At 62.6% G+C, this 20980-nt stretch overlaps 1 protein-coding gene across 1 annotated transcript; it reads right to left on the reverse strand.

The window, feature by feature from the left end:
* Positions 1-1977: 1977 nt before the first annotated feature.
* NPC1L1 (NPC1 like intracellular cholesterol transporter 1) lies at positions 1978-20950 on the reverse strand. The gene is made up of 19 exons (XM_045827803.1): positions 20820-20950; positions 18509-20037; positions 17232-17332; positions 16793-16965; positions 16487-16615; positions 16089-16271; positions 15566-15680; positions 15327-15454; positions 14838-14975; positions 14478-14567; positions 5475-5665; positions 5174-5298; positions 4559-4685; positions 4383-4438; positions 3774-3924; positions 3426-3657; positions 3206-3319; positions 2966-3128; positions 1978-2856 (listed from the first exon to the last, which is right to left on the reverse strand). The coding sequence occupies exons 1-19, from the start codon at positions 20871-20873 to the stop codon at positions 2636-2638; spliced, it is 4020 nt and encodes a 1339-aa protein (XP_045683759.1). The 5' UTR covers positions 20874-20950; the 3' UTR covers positions 1978-2635.
* Between the last annotated feature and the right edge of the window lie 30 nt (positions 20951-20980).

Below are 20980 nucleotides of genomic sequence, written 5' to 3' on the forward strand. Positions count from 1 at the left end.
GAAAGGAAAGGAAAGCCTCACCATGAAGGGCATGTGACAAAGGGACCCAGGAGCCAACTGAAAGAGCTTCCAGTGGCCACAGCTGGAACAATTTGACAACAAATTAATGCAGCAAATACGGTAGCATTACATCATCACCCAGAGCACAAAATGATGACCCAGGGGTCCACACTGGCACGTGTATACACAGGGCATTCAGAATCTGGCAGCTCCGCCTTCCACGGCCCGAACAAGGCTGCCCAGCCCCCAGTGTGGGCTATGCACAGGGGCTTCCCCTCAAAGAGCACAGCCTGGAAAAGGGGGGAAGAGCGTTGGCGGGAGGAGGCACCTGATAGGCACAGCCTCGGCCAGGTGGCCGCCGTGGTGACAGTGCGCACCCTCGCCACGATGAGCAGAGATGGTCACTGCGTCCCTGTGGTTCTCTCCCCCTAAGCCCACCACCCCTGTCCCACCAGGAGAGAGACACCAGAGAAAGCCCGTGGGAGGAACACCTGAGCAGCCTTCCACCCTGCCAGGCCATCAGAAACTGACATCAGACAGATGGGCACCCCCACGGGAGCCTCGGAGGTGGGGTGCCTGAACCTCACGCGGTGTCCTGAAAGGTCCTGCGACGGGAACAGCCGCGAGGGAAGAACCAGGAGAGTCTAGATAAAGTAAGGGCCTCGGTTAGTGACTGCCACTGCTGGCTCGCTGATTGCACGCTGACGAACGCCCCACACTCGTGCAGCGTGTTAGCGGGGGGGGGGGGGGTGGCGCGTGTAGGAACTCTGTCCTAGCTTTGCGATTTTTTGTAAATCTGAGACTGTGCTAAGAAATGTTTTTAATGTATTTCAAAAGCGATCATCAGCCATAATGCTCCCCCTCCCCCTGAAAAGCAAGAGGAAGCGTTGTGTGCGAGCCCGGGGAGAGCCCCCGCCAAGGGCCAGCTGCCGGCTGCCGGCTGCCAGTGCCTGCCCGTGACTCTCTCACACACGAACAGGAGGCAAACACGCGTGTACATGTCTCGCGGGGCCTCGGGGCCGTCCCTGCAACGCCAGAGGTGCGTTGAAGTTCAGTGTGGAATGTGTTTTGGGAAGTAACCTGACCCCTCATCTTACACCGAGTTGGAGATTAGGCCCCATCAGCCTACCATCCCGGCGCCCGGGAGGCCCTGGCACGGGCGGCAGCCCGTCACCAGATGCGCCGGTGCGCTGACGTGAGTGCTGGTCACGCCGCGTGGGCAGAAGCCTGTGGAAAGCCTGTCAGCGAAGAGGATCAGCAGGCACAACCGGTTCCGTCGGGTTGTGCCACCAACTGAGTTTGCCCCAAACTCACGAGGGAAAGTAGTAATGAACCGGGTTTGCAGAGCCCTCGGGATTCTGGAATTCCAAGTGCGTGCTTGCGGGCTGCAGTGCAACCGCAGTGGGACCCTCTGGCTGCCCGCCGGCGGGGCAGCTGACAGGCGGAAGTGGTTCGCTCACACGCTGGGACCCTGGGTGGCACGTGGGCCCACGCGAACACATCTGCTTTGCGTGTCCTCCCGTCACACGAGGTCACAGCAGCTCCTCAGCCAAACCCGATCGGCGGAAGGAGGGAAGGGGCCGCAGCCCAGGCGCCGCAGAAAGTTCTGGAGGGGGGTCTGGAAGGCCTCGGGGCTCGGCACTCTGACCCCGTCCCTGCACGGGATCTTCCCGGGGGCTGCTGCTGTGCGTGGGGCCCCTCCCTCCCCACGGGCACCCCGCTCCTCCAGCAGGCTGCCTGCGTGTCGCCCCCTCACGGGCTGCCCCCGGAAAGCGGCCGCTGCAGGGCTGCTCCTGGAGGCCCTTCCAAGGAGGGGCGCACGGGGGCCGGCTCCTCTCGAGAGAGGGGAAGGGGAGACACAGACTGACGTCCCCTGAGCCACCCTCCCACGCAGGGGTCATCTGTGTGACTCACAGCAAGTGTCTCAAGCCCAGAGGCGGCCAGAACAGGACGCGACATAAACGGCACTTCTGCCCACAGACATTTATTCAGCGCCGGCGCGCACGGCCCAGAGCAGGCGTGCGCCCGGTTCCCGCTTCCCCGCGGAGGCTCCCGCGGGGCTGTTCCGAGGCCGCGGAGGCGCCCCGGGAGCAGAACTGGGGGCAGGCGGCCGGCCGGCCGGGAGCGCGCAGAGGAGCCGACCCACGAGCGACTCCACGGGGCGGGGGGGGGGGGGGTGGCAACAACCGTCCAGTCGTGGGAGCTGAAGGCCAAACTGAGCAGCGTTTCCCAGCGGGGGTCCATCGTGACCAGCGTTTTCCAGAACGTTCTGTGACCCCCACCAGCAGGAAGCCCCTCCCGGGCCTCCTGTGGGGTGGGTCCTGCCCTGGGTCCTCGGTGACACACCGAAGAGGGGGTGAAGGCGGCATGGGGGGCGCACAGGAAGTGGGCAGCTGCTCTGAGACTGCGGCCCAGGTGGGCGCCCATCTCCGGCCTCGAGAGCCAGGTCCCGGCAGGAGGAGGCCAGCCTGTGCCGGCCGAGGCTCGCCTGACGTGGAGACCAGGGGCCTGGCCCTGGGGTGGCGGGCCCGCGGGGCGCCTGGCGGCCAGAAGGAGTCCCAACGCGGGCTCTTCCACAGGGACAGCTGCTCCCAGGCCCCGAGGGGGAGACGGGCCAGGGTCCCCATGGGAGCCCTCACGCCTCTGGAGCCTGGACCGGGCTCTGCTCACTGGGGCGGGGGGCCACTGGCAGCGCCTCCGCCCGTGCTCCAGGGGGAGGTTCGTAGGCCCCGTTGAGGTAGGCGCCGTTGGCGGGGCAGGCTGGGGAGGAGTGCTTCGGGCAGGCAGCTGTGCTGGCGGCATCCGCCTGTGCTGCCCGCTTCTGCTCCAGCACCAGGGCTGGGTTGACGTCGGGCCCTGCAGAGGGACAGACCCAGGGGAGCAGCGTCAGCGCCCTGCCCCGGCAGACGGGAGCGCTCCCGGCCCTGCCCGCACGGCGGCCCCTCCCTGGGCGGGCCGCACGCACCCAGGTAGCTGAGGGCCACGGGCAGGAAGACCAGCCCGTGCAGCAGGCCCAGCAGGGTGATGAGCAGGTTGAGCCGGAAGAAGAAGATCTGGATGAGCTGGGCCTTGGCCAAGCCCAGGACAAGGATGCCGGGCAGGTTGGTCATGGCAACTCCAGCGAACACCTGGGGGTGGCGGGCAGGCGTCAGGCTGGGCCCGGGGCCACCAGCTGAGGGCGTCCCACGGGCGCCCAGCCACTCACCGCACTGCCCATGGTGATGGTGGCCTCCTTAGCCCTCTCCAGCCGGGTGGGCTTGGTGCTGACCGCAAAGGAGCGGGTGATGTGGGACACGAACTCCACCGAGATGCCCACCGCCTGTGGGCAGGGGGGGTGTCAGCTCAGGAGGGCCGGGGCGGGGCCCACCCGCAGGCCAGCGGGCAGGATTCAGACCCTAGGGAGGGCGGCCGCACCGGGCGGTTACCGTGACCAGGTTGATGAGGGACACGGCGTTGTAGCTGATGCCCCACAGGGCCATGAAGCCCACGGTGTCCACCAGGATCATGATGATGGAGAAGAGGTTGAGGAGGCCGGAGCGCAGGTCCATGCCCAGCAGCAGGCAGCAGACGGCGAAGGTGGGCACCAGGCAGAGGCTGAGCATGAAGAGCCCCTCGGGCACCACGGTCAGGTACTGCTCGTAGAACACGTTGGTGACCCTGCAGGGACGGCACGGGCACCGGTCACTCGGTCACCCGGTCACCCGGGGCGTGGCTCCCACACCCACCGCAGGGGGCCCTCCCAGCCCGCCCTGCGGCCGCCACCCCAGCCTCACGTGTAGGGGAAGACCTCGAAGGCCGGGTCGGTGCCTGGCACCTTCCGCAGGTCGGCAGTGATGTTGGCTGCCAGCGCCCGGGTGGCCCGCAGGGCCTCCGTGTAATCCTGCGAGTTCTTCAGGGGCTTGTGGTAGGCCATGAAGCGCGAGGCTGGTGCCGGCGGGAGCACAAGGCTGAGGTCAGAGCCAGCCCCGAGCAGGCACCCTTAGGGCCCGGGGGACCTGGGTTCGGGCCCCGCTGCCACCCCTGGGGACCCGTGATCAACTCTGGGTGAAGGGCCTGCATCTGGTTTGGCACAAACCCTGCAGAACCAGCAGCTGGGCGGGGCCAAGCTGGCCCTGCCTCTCTTGGGTGGGGCCTCAGGGGGCCGCCCGTGGGCCCCAGTGCTGCTCTGCGTGCTCGGGGTGGGAAGGTGGAAACAGGGCCGACGGGGATGAAGTCTGAGGACCAGGAGCTGGGTAACCATGACCTCCGACCTCTGAGGACACAGCTAGGAGCCCCCACGAAGGAGGAAGGGGAGAAGGTGCAACACGAAGGTCCCTCCCTGGGGCCCGCGGGCCCTGGAGCCACTGACTGGGAGCTTCCCTGCCACGCGAGGCCGCGCTCACCTAAAATCTGGCCATCGGGGCCCAAGTCCACAGAGGTGTTGTAGGCTGCCAGGCCCCTGGGGGTGGGCAGAGTAGAGGGTTGGCTGAGGACCAGCCGCCCCCCCATCCCCTGGACCAGCCTCCCACCCCTCCGTGCTCCCCACTCCCGTCCTCCCCGGGGCACCCCCCAGGCCTACCCTTTGGGGCACTTGATGTTGGGCGGGTCGCTGAGGAACCAGGGCAGGTACTTGTTGAACTGCTCCACGGAGGGCCGCACGGTCCCGAAGGTGAAGCTGACGCAGCTCTTGATGCAGGACAGCGAGGCTGCGGACGGGGCGGGGGCTGCAGGCGGCACACCCAGGCCCGGCCACCCCGGGCCGCCCTGGGCCACCCCTCCCGCCACTCTGCGGCCCTCGCACCGAGGCACTTGCCCCAAGCACACGCGCCCAAGAGCGCCTTGCGTTTCTCTCTACCTGGGGGGGCAGCAGTTTCTCCCTCCTGGAAACTGCCCCCAGCTGGGGCAGGCGGGAAAGGGAAGTCTGGAGCAGAGAGACAGCCCGCGGGGCCTCCCCACTGCCCACGTGCGGGAGCGAGTGTGCCCAGGAGAAACTCGAGTGTGTGTGTGCCCGGCCGTCCAGCAGGGCGCCCGGCCACCCGCAAGTGCCTGCTGAGCCTGCGCCCCGCCCCTGCCGCCCCTGTAGGAAGGTGTGAGGGGCTAAGGAAACCTCGCCAGTTCTCTCCTTCCTCTCGCCTCAGTGTCCCCAAGCTGTGTGTGTGTGTTGGGGGTGAACCCCCAGAGGCCTGGCACTCACTGACGGTGGAGGGGCAGAACTCATCCTTTTGGGGGCCAAAGGCGTAAAGGCGGCAGCAGGAGGACGGCGTCAGCCAGTCGATGAAGTCGTCCACCCAGGAGGAGGCGGAGACAGCCAAGTAGGACCTGGGGTCGGGGCCGGAGGTCAAGGGGCAGGACCAGGCCGGCCGGGGGCAGGTCCTTCCCGCGGCCTGACCCCCACCCTGGGCCCCACCCCAGGCACGCAGCAGCAGGTGGGACCGAGACAGGACGGGGGGGGGGCGGGGGGGGCCCGCTGACCGGGGCGGGGGTGGGACACTCACTGCTCGGGGAACTCGGCGGCGTACTGGATCTTCTGGGTGAGGGAGTAGCTGTCGCAGCCGGAGCTGGAGCAGATGGCGTTCATGCCCGCCGTGCTGGAGAAGTTGAAGCCCCCGGTGGTGACAAAGTAGACCGGGGCCCCCGTCTCAAAGTAGCGGTTCAAAAAGAGGAAGTAGTCGAGCAGGTACGAGTCCTGGAACGGAGGACAGTCAGGGGGGCCGGACCCCGGGCTCCCCAGGGTCTCACTCCAGGTCACAGCCCCAGAGGTGCAGCCACCGGTGCACTCTCACGGGGGCACAGGGCCGTTCCATTACAGAGCCACATGGCTGGAGACGCCCCCACAGGGGTGCACACACCCAGGTGTCATCACAGGTGCACTGGCAGAACACACTCCCGGAGGTGCGAGCAGAGTGCAGACCGCAGCCCGCCTGAACACACTCTGGGGCACACGCCGACACGCCGGTGCCTGCCACTTAGCCCTCATCGCCCCATCTGGCACAGCCACAGCCTCGCAGGCTGGTGTGTGACACCGCCCCCATGCACAGGCAAACGCCCCTGTGCCCCCCTGGTGTCCCCGTGCCAGGCGCCTTCACGGCCTGTCCCTTGTCCAGCAGCAACAACCTCAGAAGGACACCAGGGGAGAAGGTGGAGCAGGAGGCCCCGGGCACCCCTGCCCACTGGACAGCCGCTGCACTGGCACAACCTGCCTCATGGGCTTGTTTTGGAACTCTGGGTGCTGCCAGGGGCCTGACACCCCAAGAACAACGTGGCGGGTAAGTTGTGGTTCATTTGGATCCATTTCAGCTGTTGGCACAGCTGCAGTGACCCATCCGCCATCCTCCGGACCCCGGAGAGGGCGGCACGCACACCTCCCGGGGCCGGCTGACCACAGCCGGCAGGATCCAGGCTGGGCTGTGAGGACCGCCCCCCAGCCGTCGGGAGTCTGGGTTCTGATCATCAGTCGCTGCGTCTGATCTCAGCGGTGCTGGCTGCCATCGTTACCTCGGCCACCTCGGGCTGAAGTGACTTCTGAGACAGTAAAAGGGCAGTGCCCAATTTACTGTTTTTTTCCCTTTTTCTTCTTTTGGGAACCAGGCATTTTAAGAAATAGGAGTTAAAAGCAACTACAAACACGTGGGGATTTAGAGCGTCACCAGGAAAGCCCAGGAAAAGGCGAGGCGAGGCTCAGAAAAGGTTCGGTCAGCCCTGGCCGGGAGGCTCGGGGGGCTGGAGCGTCGTCCCGCACCCCAAAGTGTTTGGGTTTGACTCCCGGTCAGGACACATCCCGAGGTTACAGGTTCCATCCCCAGGTGGGGTGCATGCGAGAGGCAAACGGCTGACGTTTCTCTCTCTCTCTCCCTCCTTTCTCTCTCAAAATCTATTTTTAAAAAAGAAAAGACTTGATAAGACTTTAACTTTACACCTGTGGCTAATTTCCAGGACAAAGGCACCAGCAACCATCAAATTAAAAGAAAAACACAGCGAACCCAGGGGAAGGGGCGAACGTGATCTCTGCAGTCAGCACAGGGTAGGACTCAGATGCCCACTTCCCAGCAACAGCAACAACAAAAGCCTCGAGACGGACAAACGACCAGAACGCACGGCCCACACCTACGAGCGAACGGGGTCTCGGGGACCCCGCCCCCGAGAACGAAGACCTGGTGCATGGATTAGACGGAGGCTTTCCAACGACTGTCTCAGAGAAGCTCTGAGGTGGTCAAAGTAAAAGAAAAAAACGCTGAATAAAATGGAAAGATCAATGAATAGAAAACATAAAACAGAAGCAAAAGAAATTTGAAAAAGTACAGTAACTAATGAAACATTTACTACAGGGATGCAAAAACATCTTTGAGCAGCCAGAGGAAAAACTAACAAACATGAAGGTAGGACAATCGAAACGGTCAGGTGAGGCACAGAAAGAAAGAAGGTTAAAGAACAGTGAACAGATTCTAAGGAGCCTGTGGGACACTGTCAGGCTGGGCACTGTTCACATCCTGGGAATCCCAGAAGCACAAGAGAGAGACAAAGGAAACAGAGAGTTTATGTGCAGAAACAGTGGCTAAAATTTCCCAAATCTGATGACAGATGTGAAATAAACATCCAAGAAGCTTAACAAACTCCAAGAGACCCACACCAGGCATGCTCCGATCCAACTGCTGAAAGACAAAGACAGGGAGAATTTTGAAAGCAACAATGTGGAAAAGACTCTTCACATACAGGTACGTGGCCCCAATGAGACTATAAACATATTTTTCATCAGAAACCTTGGATACCACAACAAATTTGAAGCAATAATCACAACACCCAAGGGAAAGAAAACCAGGACTAGATAGATTTACAGGGGAATTCTAACACTTATTTTTAAATAATAAATAAATTGAAGAAGTACACCTCCCAATTTAATTTAATTTACAGGGACATCATTACTCTTATTCTAAAACTACACAAAGACACTGGAGAGAGAGAGAGAGAGAGAGAGAGAGAGACTGACTTACAGGCTTATATTCTTGAAAAGTGTCCAGGCCAAAACTCTCAACAAAACATTAGCAAACCAAATTTAATAATATTTTTAAATGACTTTACACCCTGATCAAGTGTGAATTTTACCACTGATGCAAGAATGGCTCAATATCAGCAAAAAATCAGTGTGGTTCATCACATCAAAAACCAAAAACACGAATAAAACAACAACAAAAAGAAACCTTGGCAACCAGAAGGCAGTGGGTTTGTATATTCAAAGTGCTGAGGGGGAAAATCTGTCAATCAAGAATCCCCTTTCTGGCAAAACCATTCTTCCAAAGAAAGGGACAGAGTCGGACATGCCCAGACAAACAGAAGCTGAAAGGATTCGTTACCACGAGACCCGCCCTGCAAGAACGCTAAGGGGCTGAAGCGAAAGGGTGCTGGCGCACACCTCAAACCGCATGAAGCCGTAACAGTCCCTGGTGAAGGTAAACGCAGCTGACCCTGGAACAGGCAGGGACTAGGGGTGCCGGCACCACCGAGTTGAGAATCCCATTATAATTGTTGACTCCCTCCCAAGTATAACTACTAGTAGCCTGCTGCTGACCAGAAGCCTTACTGATAATGTAAGAGTTAGCACACACCCCGTATGTGACGTGTATTAAAACTGCAGCCTGGCGAGAAAGCAAGCCAGAGGAAAGGAAGTGTCGCTAAGAAACACCGTCCGGAAGACAAAACGCATCGCGGTTCTGCGCCGCTGCACTCCCCGGCACTGGAAGTCGTGTGTTTGCGAGTCACCGGCACCTGCATCGACGTTGCCGCCCACGACACCAATCACGACACCAATCACGACACCAATCACGGCACCAATCACGGCAGATGCTGCGGTGCTGCCCACGCCGGCCACCAGCAACGAGACACAGCGTGCAAAAGCAGCTCGTCCTCATTCGCAGGAGTCTCGCGAGACTCGGGCATCGATCGCGAAGCCGCGGCGCTGGCACGGCCTCGTGCAGTCCACGAGACTGCCCTCACTGGCCCCCGTCACTGAGCTGTCACGCCGTGTTTACGGCTGCAGGGTCACAGCCACACTCCTAATACAGCCTTGGAAACACCGTGCCATTTTTGGTCTTTTTAAAAATTCTCGTTTGTTCTAGGACAGTTGTCCCAGTTTCCCCCCTCCCTTTGCTCTCCTCCGTCCCGCCCACACCCCCTCCCACCATGGTTACACTTTTTTAAAGTAATATTAGAAATTGACATTTTTTCAAAGTATTTATTTATTTTCAGAGAGAGGGAAAGGAAAGGAGAGAGGGAGAGAAGCATCAATACGTGGCTGCCTCTCATGCGCCCCCTACTGGGGACCTGGCCCACAACCCAAGCCTGTGCCCTGACTGGGAATCGAACCGGCAACACTGGTTCTGAGGCTGGTGCTCAACCCATTGAGCCACACCTGCCAGAGCCATTGTTACATTTTTTTAAAAACTGCTTACCTGTGATAATGGGCTGAGAGTCAGTTTCTCCGATTATGAAAGAGACATTCTGAACAATAGTGTAATTCCTTGAAAGCCAAGTTATAAAACAGTAAGAAAACGAACACGGCATTGATTGACACCAATGTCACGCATCTCTTGCCTACGTGGGGATGTGGGGACAGGCCACCCACTTGCAAACGCGTCTGGCACGGGACGCCCTACACGGTGAGTACTGCGGCGACGGGGGTGATGACAAGACGAGGAGTCTCGCGTAATGCCACCATCGTCTCCCCGGAACTGGACGCTTGCACCTGCCTCGCAGACCCGTGCGGCCCGCGTCCTTTCTCTCCCGTGATTTTGTGAACGGCGGCGCGCACGAACTGTCGGGAGCCTCTCGGTCAGGTAGCTGCCTCCCCTGCTACCTGGCACGTTTAGAGCCAAAGCTCTTGGTAAAACGATCAGGCCGTCCCGTGCTGGCACTGAATTCTCCAGCTTTAGATCCTTCGCCTTTCGCTTCGTCCTAGGACGACGCTGCTCTCGGGAACCCCGCCAGGGTCCGCGGGGACGCGGCTCGCACGGCAGCCCGGCCCCCACGGGAAAGCCGGCTCCCGAAAAGCGCGAGGGGCTTGCACGGCCCGTGCAGCTGCAGCTGCAGGTGCGGCCGCAGCCGGGGCCGCCGAACTGCCCCCTCTGCGTCTCGGTGGTCCTTCCGCCGGACTCCTTTGTGTGGAAATGGCGGCCGAGCCCCGCTGCCGGCCGCGGTCCGCGGTGCCCGCCGCGCGGCCCAGCGTTTCCCGCTGACGCCACGACCTCCCCCTGCCTCCCGGGAGCACCTCCCGGTCCCTGGCGCGGTCGTTCGGCACCTGGAGACGCCGCTGAACGAGAGGGAAGACCCACGAGAGCCGGCAGGGCATTTCCCGCTGCCAGGCACCATTTGCTGAGACGCGCACCGCACCGCACCCGTCCTCCGCGGACCCTCGCGGCGCCTGAGCTCGAGGTTCGGCCGCAGGCGGGGCCACGCGATCGCGGCGGCAGCTCAGAGCAGGGCCGGCCGATCGGACCGGTTAGGGTTCGACACTGCACGGTGACGCCGGCTCACACTCCTCTCCTCGGCCAAAGACCCCGTGCGCCGGCCGGGCTTGTGGCCGCGGGAGTTGATGGACTTGAGCTTTTTATAGCAAGCCTGTCTATGCTTTATGGTCGGAAACGATAAAACAGACTCGCATCTACATGGGTTTTATGATTCATTACCTACTCAACTTTTCTTATATTTTTTTCTGATATTTTGGGCTACACATTCATCTGTGAGTTTTTTTCAAATCATCACAAATCTCAGAAAGAAATTTCTGATAGATACTGAAAAGGATCTACCTATGACAGGACCCATGCAGTTCAAACCCATGTTGTTCAAGCGTCAACTGCACCCCGGCTGGTGTGGCTCAGTGGACTGAGCACGAGCCTGTTAACCAAACGGTGGCCGGTTCGATTCCCAGTCAGGGCACACGACTGGGTTGCGGGCCAGGTCCCCAGTAGGGGGCGCATGAGAGGCAACCACTCATTGATGTCTCCCTCTCTTTCTCTTTCCTTTCCCCCCTCTCTAAATAAATAAATGAAATCTTTTAAAAAAAGAGTCAATGGCACATGAGCACTTACAAATTCTAGTATTATTGTAACTTTAACCTGTAACTCCACCATTACATAAAATTACTAGTCTGCTTTGGGGCACACGACATACAAAGATGTAAATCTGAGGCCCTGAAAGGGGTGGAGACAGCACTGTGAAGGAGCAGAGTTTGTATGTTACTGAAGCTAAACTGCAGTAAATTCAAATTAGAGGGTTAGAGTTTAGGGCGTTCAGTGGGATGCCCATGGGAAGCACAAAGAAAATAGCCACAGAATACGCACCAAAGGAAGTGAGGAGGGATGTCAAAGTTTTCCTAATAAAAAACAACTAAACACAAGAGAAGACTAATGCAGGACCTGAGGCGGGTGGGGTGGGGAGCTCTAAGGCATGCGGAGAACAAATAGTAACTCCTTAGCAGCAATTACTTTAAATAGAAATAGGTTGCTCTCTCCAGTGGAAAGCCTGAGATTGGCAGGATGGACTGAAAAGCATGATGGAGCGACATGCAGTCCGCAAGACACGCACGGGCGATCCCGAGAGGCCCCCGGGTGGGAGTGAGAGGATGGGAACGGTGCTTTCTGTGCAAATGCAGCAAGAGAGTGGAGGGGCGGCTCTCCTCACGTCAGGCCAGGCGCACTGTAGATCCAGATGCTCACAGAGAGAAAGGAGGACGTTGCATGTGAGTAAAAAGTTCGATGCGGGAAAAATGAGGCTGGGTACACATTTATGCACCTGCGGACAGACCGCCCCAAACCTATGAGGCCAAATGGACAGAGAAGTGGGGAAACAGGAAGCTCTACAACGACAGGGGGAGGGTTCGACACCCCACCCTCAGTGTTGGGCAGAACAACCGGACGGAATGAGCAGGGAAACCGAGGACTTGGACGGCCCAACAAACCACCGGGATCTCACAGACAGATGCAGAGTGCGCCACCCAGCGACAGCAAAGCACCCGTGATTCTGGAATCTCAGATACGCAGGGGACAGTCTGCAGGACAAACCAGGTGTTAGCCGCAGACTAAGTTTCAACATTTAGAAACTTATATCCCACATAACGTATATGCTCCGACCACAGCTGGCTTTCCCGGTGATTTCCACCACGCAGTTAAAGAGCAGTTAACTCCTCAAACTCCTCTAAAAATTGAACACAACACCTTTAACTCATTTTTCAAAGCCAGCTTTGCCCCAATACAGAAGCCAAAGACACTAACTACACAAGGAACTGCCAACCAATCTCCTTAATGAACCTGGACGCAAAACAACTCCGCACATCGCTGGTACAGGTGCTCCTCGACTTACAATGGGTTACGTCCCAATAAACCCACCACGGGTTGAAACTATGGTAAGTCAGAAATGCATGCAACACACCTGCCCACGGACCCTGGGGCACCACCTGCCCACCTCAAACCTGCTCACACACAAGACCCAGAACAAGGGCCGGCGACACCGCACCTGGCAGAGTGTTGGCCGTTTGCCGGGGGTCACATGCCTCGCCGGGGGTGTGTCACCAGCCCAGGAACACATCAAAATTCAAAGCCTGAAATACGATTTCTGCTTGAATGCCTGTCACTCTCACACCACGGTAAAGTCAAAAGATCACAAACTGGACAATCATAAGCCAGGGACCAGATATTAACAGGATGCTGCACCATGACCACGGGGGGGATGTTCCCAGAAAGCAAGGACGGCTAACACGCGAAAGTCAGTCAGTGCGCTACACCACAGGAACGGGATGGACACAGGCCCTGGCCGGTGCGGCCCGGGGGTTGAGTGCCGGCCTGCGAACCGCAAGTGCCCTCCCCAGTCAGGGCTCAGGGCTGGGTCACAGGCTGGGTCCCCAGCTGGGGGCGTGAGAGGCCACCCATCGATGCCTCTCTCCAGCTCTTCTCCCTCCCTTCCCCTCTCTCCAGGAGTAAATAAACAAAACTGCTTTTTTTTTAAGTAGTGGTTCTCAAATTAAAAAATGAAGAATGAAAATAAAATCAGATGATCATCTCAATTGCTGCAGATAAAACATCTCATAAAACTCCGCATCCTTTCATGATAGAAAAAAAAAGCAAACAAACTCAGGAAAGTAGGAATGCAGGACAGTGTTTCAGCAGGATAAAGGCCATATAGGAAAATCCCAGCAGCAATGTCACCCTCGAGGCAGAAGCCTGAAAGCACTTCCTCCCAGATCAGAACAGGACTGGGCTCTCGCCACCGCCTGCTCGGGGCTGCGGAGCAAACAGGCGGGAAAAAGGGATAGAAGGCATCCCCACTGGAGAGGAGCGACTAAAGTAGTCTCTGTTCATAGATTACACAGTCATGCACACATTTAAAAGTGCAAGAAAATAAAATTCTGCTACCAAACGGTTAGAACTAATAAATACATTCAACAAGATTGCAGGAAAGAAAATCAGTGCCCCAAAATCAGCTGCATTTCTACACATGAACAGTGGATACTTGGAAAGGGAAATCCAACCAGATTCAAAAACGGGCAAAAGGCTGAAATAGACATTTCTCCAGAAAAGATACATAAGCCCTGGCTGGTGTGGCTCAGTGGACTGAGGGCCGGCCTGGGAACCGAAGGGTGGCCAGTTCGATTCCCGGTCAGGACACACGCCTGGATTGTGGGTCTGATCCCCAGTCTGGGGCACATACAGGAGGCAACAAATTCATGTTCCATTCTCTCTCCCTCTCTCGCCCCACCTTCCTCTCTCTAAAGTCAATAAAACATACCCTTCAGTGAAGATTTTAAAAAATAAAAATAAATAAAAAAAAAAACAGAAAACAGTAAGCGCTGGCCAGGCATGGAGAAATTAGAGTCCTCGTGCGCTGTTGGTGGGGAAGAAGTGGCCTCAACCACTGGGGCAGCAGTACAGAGGACCCTCAAAAATAGACCCGTCGTCTCACCACACGACCCAGAAATTCCACTGCCGGGTATTTACCCAAAAAAGGGAAAGCAGGGTTTCCAGGGGGTGCCTGTGCACCGTGTTCACAGCACCTACAACGTGGAGACAACCCGTGTCCGTCCACAGGGGAGCGAACGGAATACATATGCACGTGTGTGTGTGTGTGCACGAACGGTGCTCGGCCTCACAAGGGAGGGAATGCGGACTCCTGCCACAGCAGGAGGAGCCTCGCAGACAGTACTCGGAGAAAAATGACAGCCCGTCCCAAGGACAAACATGGAATAATTCCCTGGATACGAGGGCCCCAGCGGAGTCGGAATCAGAGACGAGAAACTGATCGGCGGTGCGTGGACTGGGGGGGGAGCGTGGGAGCTCGTGGTTGGTGAGGACGGAGTGTCAGCTCTGCGGATGAGCCTCTCCCCCCCCAGGCCCACGAGGGAGGGGGAAGCCCTGCACCCCCACTCGCCCCGGCCCGGGCTGTGCCCCCCCCCACCGAGCTCTGTGCTGCAGACCTTCCCGCCGCCCAGAGGGCCGGGGACACAGCGCCCAGCTCACCTTGGGCAGGGCCAGCTCCTGGTCCAGCCCCACACGGATGTGGCACATGAAGTACAGACAGGCCCCGAACAGCGCCAGCACCAGCAGCAGCTGAGGAGGGAGCCGCGCGTGAGAGCCTGGTGGCACCGGGGGGGCCCCTGGTTCTCCCCAGACCTGCGTCTGGTCGGCCGCGCGCTCTCTGAAACACTCTGGAGCTGGACTGGAGTCCACCCCGCCCACCGCCCCCCGGCCCTGGGCTTCAGCACCGGACCTGGTGAGCTCAGGACCACAGACCACGGGAGGCTAGGTCAGGCTGAGCAGCCCCCCGCCGACCCCCGCACTGTGCGGGCCCCAGCTGCCCCTCCCGCCCACCCCACTCACCACGACCACGCGGGTGACCCGGTGCAGCAGGAACGGGACGTAGACCTTGCGGAAGAATCGGAGCAGAAGCCCCTCGCTCGGGTCGGCGAGGGGCGGCTTCTGGTTGCGGAGGCAGCAGCAGCCGTCCAGCCGGGAGGCCTGGGGGAGCAGCCCCTCCGGGTGACCCCAGAGAAGACCCTGGGGACCGCCTCCCCACCTCCCGGGCACTGGGGCACGGGCCAGTGTGCGGCTTCTACCCGAGACCACCCCTTTGAATTCTGTGCTGTCAACCTCTGCCTCGCCGCAGTGTATTTCCAGACCTCACGTGTGTCAGGGAGTCCGATCCACCCCCCCAAATGACCAGAGCAAAGGTACTGCTCTGTGTGGGGACTACGTAGCCCAAACGTTCCCGCCCAGGGTCCCTGCCCCGAGCCCTGCTCTGAGCCTTCTCTGCAGAGTGGAGCTCCCCAACCCCGTCCCAGCCAACGGGGGGCCGGCCAGGTCCCCGACCTCCTGCCTCCGGGCGTCTAGGGCCACCAGGGCCATGAAGGCCGACATCTGCAGCAGGAAGTCCAGGATCACCGCAAGGCCGGAGGTCAGCGCGAAGGTCCGCACCGCGGGCATGGGCGTCAGGGCACCTGGAGGACAGAGGGGGCGCTCAGGGCAGGGCCCCGCACACACAGGAGCTGAGGGAGGGGCTGCCTGCCCCCCCCACCCCGGGGCCCCGCGGAGGCCGGGCCCAGACTCACCCAGGAAGAAGCAGACGGCCTCGGAGACGCTGCAGAGCAGCATGCTGGGCCCCACGCTGCCCAGCACCCGGCCGATGTGGGCCTCCAGGCCCTCCCCGGGCTTCCGCCGCAGCCTCTGTTGGGAGGGGGGGACGGCGGGGACCAGGTCCAGGGCCAGCCAGCGGAGCGGACACGTGCCTCGCGTCGCCCGGAGACCCGGAGACCCGGCTGAGCGCGAGGGCCAGGCCCGCCTCCCCCTCCTCCGAGGCGGGCAGAGGCCGAGGCTGGGCGCGTGCGCCTCAGGGGGTCCGGGGCGCCCGTGCCCCAACGACCCCGGCCCGCCCCCCCCACCCCGTGCCCACCAACAGCAGAGGCTCACTGACTCTGACCCGTCCCTCCCGGGAGCGCCGCACGGCCGCAGGGAGGCGCAAGGTGGCCGCGCGGGGCGCGGGGGGGAGGGGGGGGGCGGGCCTCGGGCCGGGAGCCCGGGAAACCCCCGCGGGGGCGTCTGACTCGGCGCCAGGCGCAGGCCACGCCCACCCACCTGGTGCTCCAGGACGAAGATGAAGACGTTGTCGGCCCCCACGGCCAGCACCAGGAAGGGCACCACCTGCAGGACCACCACGGAGGTGGGCACGCCCGCGTAGGAGAAGAGGCCTATGGAGGCCAGGACGGCTCCCAGCACCACGGCCACCCCGCCCAGGCCCAGCGTGACCTTGGCGTCCACCTGCAACGGGACGGGCTCAGCCTGCGGACGCGGACGCGGGGCTGGAGGGGGCCGCGCCCCGCCGGGCCCTACGCGCTGGGTTTGCACATCAGAGTGGGGTCTGTGGGCGGGCGGGGCGAGGTGTCAGCCCGGGGGGCCTCTGCGGCGTGTCCCCCTGCGGCCAGGAGCTCCGGCTGGGGAGGTTCTGGACGCCCCGCGCCCCTCCCCCTCCTCACCAGCACGCGGCGCCAGCTGGTGTAGCTGCCCAGGGCCAGGGCGATGTACAGAAAGATGACCAGGTAGCTGACACCGAAGATGGGCAGGTCCTCGGCCGTGGTCCGGCTGATCTCGTCCTCCAGGGAGCGCTGCGGACACACCCCGCCCGCCGCGGGCCCTTGATGGCCGTGCACCCCGCTGGGCAGGATTCCTGCCCCTGTCTCCCGGAGCGCGCGACCCCAGCCCAGGGTCACCGAGGACGGGGCCACGGGCACCCACCCCAAGCCTCCTGGGGTGTCCCGGAGCCCTGGGCCCCCAGCCCCTACCTCCGCCATGAACGTGACTTGGAACCTGCCGGCCGTTTGCCGCTGGAAGGCTCGCATCTCCTCCAGGAAGCCCGCCTCCCAGAGCTTGGCCTGGGCCAGCCGGGGGTCCCCGGGAAGGTAGTTGTTGAGGGAGAAGGTCAAGATCAAGGCCTCTGCCTCAGAGTAGTCCTTCCCTGGGGGGAGAAGAGCTAAGCCTCCCGCCCCTGCAGCCTCCCCCGTGCCCCCCCACCATCCTCGTCTTCGTCACCGTCTGAGGCCGACCCCACGTCGCTCTCTGGGCCGCAGACACGCAACCAGGGGGCCTGAGCAGCGCAGGGAGCGGGGGTCGAGGACAGGCAGGTCTACGGTGCCACCCAGCCCCCGCCAGCGTGGCTGCCGTCACTTCTCCGGCTCCTGACCCCAGCGGCCCTGGCGGCCTCCCCGGGGCTGCCCGGCTCACCCTTGTAGCCGCCCACGGCCAGGAAAGGGAACACCGGGGCTCCGTAGTCGGCCATGCAGCTCAGGCCCAGGGCCGTGCCGTCCTTGAAGGTGAGGGGGGCGCTGCAGGGAGAGGAGGGACCGTCGCAGCCCGGTACCAGCCCCGCACCAGCCCCGACCACAGCCAGAGCCACTCCTCTCGGCAGGACCTCATGCAGCCCAAGGCGGCGTGGGCCGGGCCCCACGGACCGGGGCTGCCCGAGCTCACGTCACCGCTGCCGGCCTGGCCCTCCAGGCCCCATGGTCACTGAATCCTGATGGGTGAGGCCCGTGGGTGAGCCGCACCCGGGGTGCCCTGGGGTGGGGCCCGGACAGTCCCCAGGCCAGAGCAGGGCGGAGCCCCCGAGGCCTCAAGCTGCCTGGAGCCTCCTCTCCCCACCCCGCCACCCGGGACCCTCGAGGCCCGAATGTGTCTCTCTCTTTCCAGGGACGGTTTGCAGACTCGGCGACCTTGGGCCCGTCTCCACGCCTTCTGAGCCCTTAGAGCACCGCAGGCCCCTGGACAGAGCGCTCGGGGCAAGTGAGCCTGCTGGTCCCCGGCAGTCCTGGGAGCGCACCCCCCACCCGCATGAGCCTCCGTCCCCGTCTGGGAAGTGGGGATAATGGACCCCCAAAGTAGCTGTGAGCGTCCAGAATCAAAATGAAGCCAGTGTGAGGGCGGGGGCCCTGGGCCCAAGCCCCCTGCCGCCTGCAGCTCGGAGACGCTCGGGCTCCAGCACAGGCCCCGGGAAGCAGCCCCAACGGGCTCGCCTCCAACCCAGGCCTCAAGGGGCTGCGGGGCCAGGGCTGCTTCCTCGCGGCACGGCGACGCCGCTCGGTTTTCACCCTCTCGCTCTCGAGTGTGTGAACCAACAGGCCACGGACGCGGCTCCCACGCCCCGTGGCAGCTGACGGTTAGGAGAGGACCGCGTGCTGAGAAGGCACCGACCATCCAGGAAGACCGCGCAACACTCCTCCCTCGCCCGCTGCAGCGTGAGGCTGGCGCCCTGGCCGCGCAGACCCCGAAGCCGGAACCCAGCCCTGGACACGCGAACCAAGGATGCGCCCTGCTCCGCCAGGAGCTCCGCAGAAAGGCCGTGAAGGCCACGCACAGCACTGCCCCTGCACACAGGAGCCCCCCCTCAGGGGGGGCACTGCAGCCCCAAGGCCCAGGCTCGGGGTCACACCGGGCCCCCCACCACCCCCGTGGCGGCGCCTGGCGGCCCCGGCACCTGCCTGGAGCCCGTGTGCAGGACTCACTTGGCGCAGTAGAGGAAGTGGTCCCGCCAGCCCACCTGGGCGGTCTGCCCCGTGAGCGTCTGGTTGGCGGTGAGCAGCAGGCTGGTGAGGTTGCTCTGGAAGTACTGCAGGAGGCTGTTGATGCAGCAGTCGGAGAGGCTGGCGTTGCCCGGGTTGAGGGGGGCGTAGCAGATGTCCCGCAGGGAGACGTTGCGCTGCTCCTCGGGCGACCACACCTGCAGGTGCCGCAGCCTCTCCTGCAGCCCCAGCAGCTCCTGCAGCAGGTCGGTGTCCAGCACCCCGCTGAAGTTCTTGGGCCCCAGCAGCAGGGAGTTGTAGCTGTAGCCGGGCCGGCGCGGCGCCGTCAGGATCACCTGGTTGGTCCGGAAGAAGGGGCCGAAGTGCTGGTCGTGGAACTCCTTCTCCCTCCGGGCCTGGCTGTTGGGGGCCGACCACAGGTCCACGGGGTCCGTGGTCAGTTTCATGAAGGCCAGCCCCCCGGCCGAGGCCGCCACCACAGCGATGGACACCAGCAGCACTGTCAGGGGCCACGAGGCCACCCACGTGCCCCAGCACTGGAAGCCCCGGCTGAGCAGGGTGTGCGTGGAGAGGCTGAGCCTGTTGGAGAAGCTGGGGCTGGCCTTGGGGTCCTGCGTCCCCCCCATTTTCCTGCAGGGGCGCAGGCGGAGCGCCACGAGGAAGGCGGTGAGCACAGCGAGGACAGAGCACAGGATGATGATCAGGGCCAGCCCGCCGGCCATGCGGCCCAGGCGGAAGGTCGCATCCAGGGCCTCGGGCTGGGCGATGGCCGGGCAGGAAGCGGCGCAGTCCTGGCAGGAGCAGGCGGTCGTGCCGTTGGCCTGGGACTGGTTGCAGGGAGTGATCTCCCCGTCCAGGGGCTGAATCTCACTCCCTGCGGCCTGGCCGGGCTCCCACAGGTGGAAGGTGATGTCCAGCGGCGCCAGACCGTTCCCCGTGTCCCCCTGGTAGTTGAGCCAGCGCTGGGCGTTGCAGAGGGCGGAGCCGTAGACGCCACACATGGCGCCCACGGCCAGCGTGGCGGCCGCGGGGATGCGCACCCGGCTGCAGGAGTCATAGGCCGCCTCGGCGAAGCTGCGCCGGTAGAAGGCCTCGTAGGCCACCACGGCCGGGGGCTGGCCATCGCCCCGCACGGCCACGCGCGTCACGTTGATGAAGGTGCTCTGGTCGGGGCTGCAGGTGTTGTGGCAGTGCAGGCTCACGAAGTTGTCCGAGCAGGCGGGGCAGCGGGTCAGCAGGGCCTTGGTGACGGCCATGCTGGACTGCAGGGACACCAGCTGCTTCTGGGAGCAGCAGGCGTAGGTGGAGTTGGGGCCGGAGTAGAGCCGGGGGCAGATGCGCTGCAGGAGGGCCAGGTGGCTGCCCGTGACGGGGCGGGCGGGCGTGTTGGACAGGCAGGACACGTTGGACAGCGAGGCCAGGCTGCCGGACAGCTCGGGGTTCTTCCCGCACTCATCGTAGAAGGCGCAGTAGCCGCGCTGGTGCGTGGGCGTGTACAGCTCGGCCCGGGCCTGCGGAGCGGGGAGGCCTCAGCGGCGCCAGTGGCCAGGACAGCCAGGGAGGCTCGGGGAGACGAGGGACGCAGGGCAGGGCAGCGGCACACCACCGGGGGCTGGGGCGGGGGTGCGTCGGGGGCACGGTGCACAGGCCCGGCCAGGGCTCATCCGGAGCGACCAGGTCACCGACAAGAGGGAGGTGGCCAGACAGATGGGCCCTGAGTGAGGTCCCACCGGTGGGTAAGGAGGCCACTCCGAGGGACCGAATCGGTGCCAACCACTGCCCACGAGCGTCATCGCCGTCACCACTGGCGCCGTGGTGCCCCAGCTGCAGGCCACGCCCAGAGGCCAGGGACCCTGGGGAGCTTCCGTGCACGGCCCCCCTGCCCTCCCTCCCCTGCCGGCCCGAGAGCCTTCGCCCGCCCCCGAGACCCACACATGAGTGAGAGACGTGACCTCCTCCGAAACCCAGACATCAAATCCACGGCTCGGAAGCCACCCCACCGGCCACTCAGGCCAGGGCATCTGCAGCGGCCAGGGCTGGGAGACCCTCGGTCACACCCTGTCCAACCACCCCCTCCCCGCTCTGTGTCCATCTGACCCCATGACCTGCAGGCTGGGACAGCCCCCACCCCCCACCCACATCCCTCCTCTGGGGCGCCCGGATCCCCCGGCTATCCAAGCCCAGCCCCCCAAACCTGGGCCCTCCCTCACAGTCACTGAGAAGTCGCTGAGAAGCCCCTGCCGGGGACCCCCGACGGGAGGCATCGGGGCAAGGACACCGGCTTCGGACTCACCGCCTGCAGGAGCAGGGCCCAGAGCAGCCAGCCCCTCAGGCCGGCCTCGGCCATGCCAGTGCCAGTGCCAGGGAGGGGTTCGAGGGAAGTGGGGCCAGGCCACAGGCAGAAGAGTCTCTGGACTGGGTCCAGGGGCCACCCCGCTGCAAGGCAGACGCCCT

The sequence above is a fragment of the Phyllostomus hastatus genome, unplaced genomic scaffold, assembly GCF_019186645.2.
Source record: "Phyllostomus hastatus isolate PE091 unplaced genomic scaffold, TTU_PhHast_1.1 phas_scaffold_78, whole genome shotgun sequence".
Classification (NCBI taxonomy): Eukaryota; Metazoa; Chordata; class Mammalia; order Chiroptera; family Phyllostomidae; genus Phyllostomus; species Phyllostomus hastatus.

Coding starts and splice junctions, on each gene's coding strand:
- NPC1L1 (XM_045827803.1), bottom strand. CDS start 20,873: ATGGCCGAGGCCGGCCTGAGGGGCTGGCTGCTCTGGGCCCTGCTCCTG. Junction 3,925..4,382: donor CCCCGATGGCCAGATTTTAG/GTGAGCGCGGCC, acceptor CGCCGGCACCAG/CCTCGCGCTTCATGGCCTAC. Junction 2,857..2,965: donor CGTGGCCCTCAGCTACCTGG/GTGCGTGCGGCC, acceptor GTCCCTCTGCAG/GGCCCGACGTCAACCCAGCC.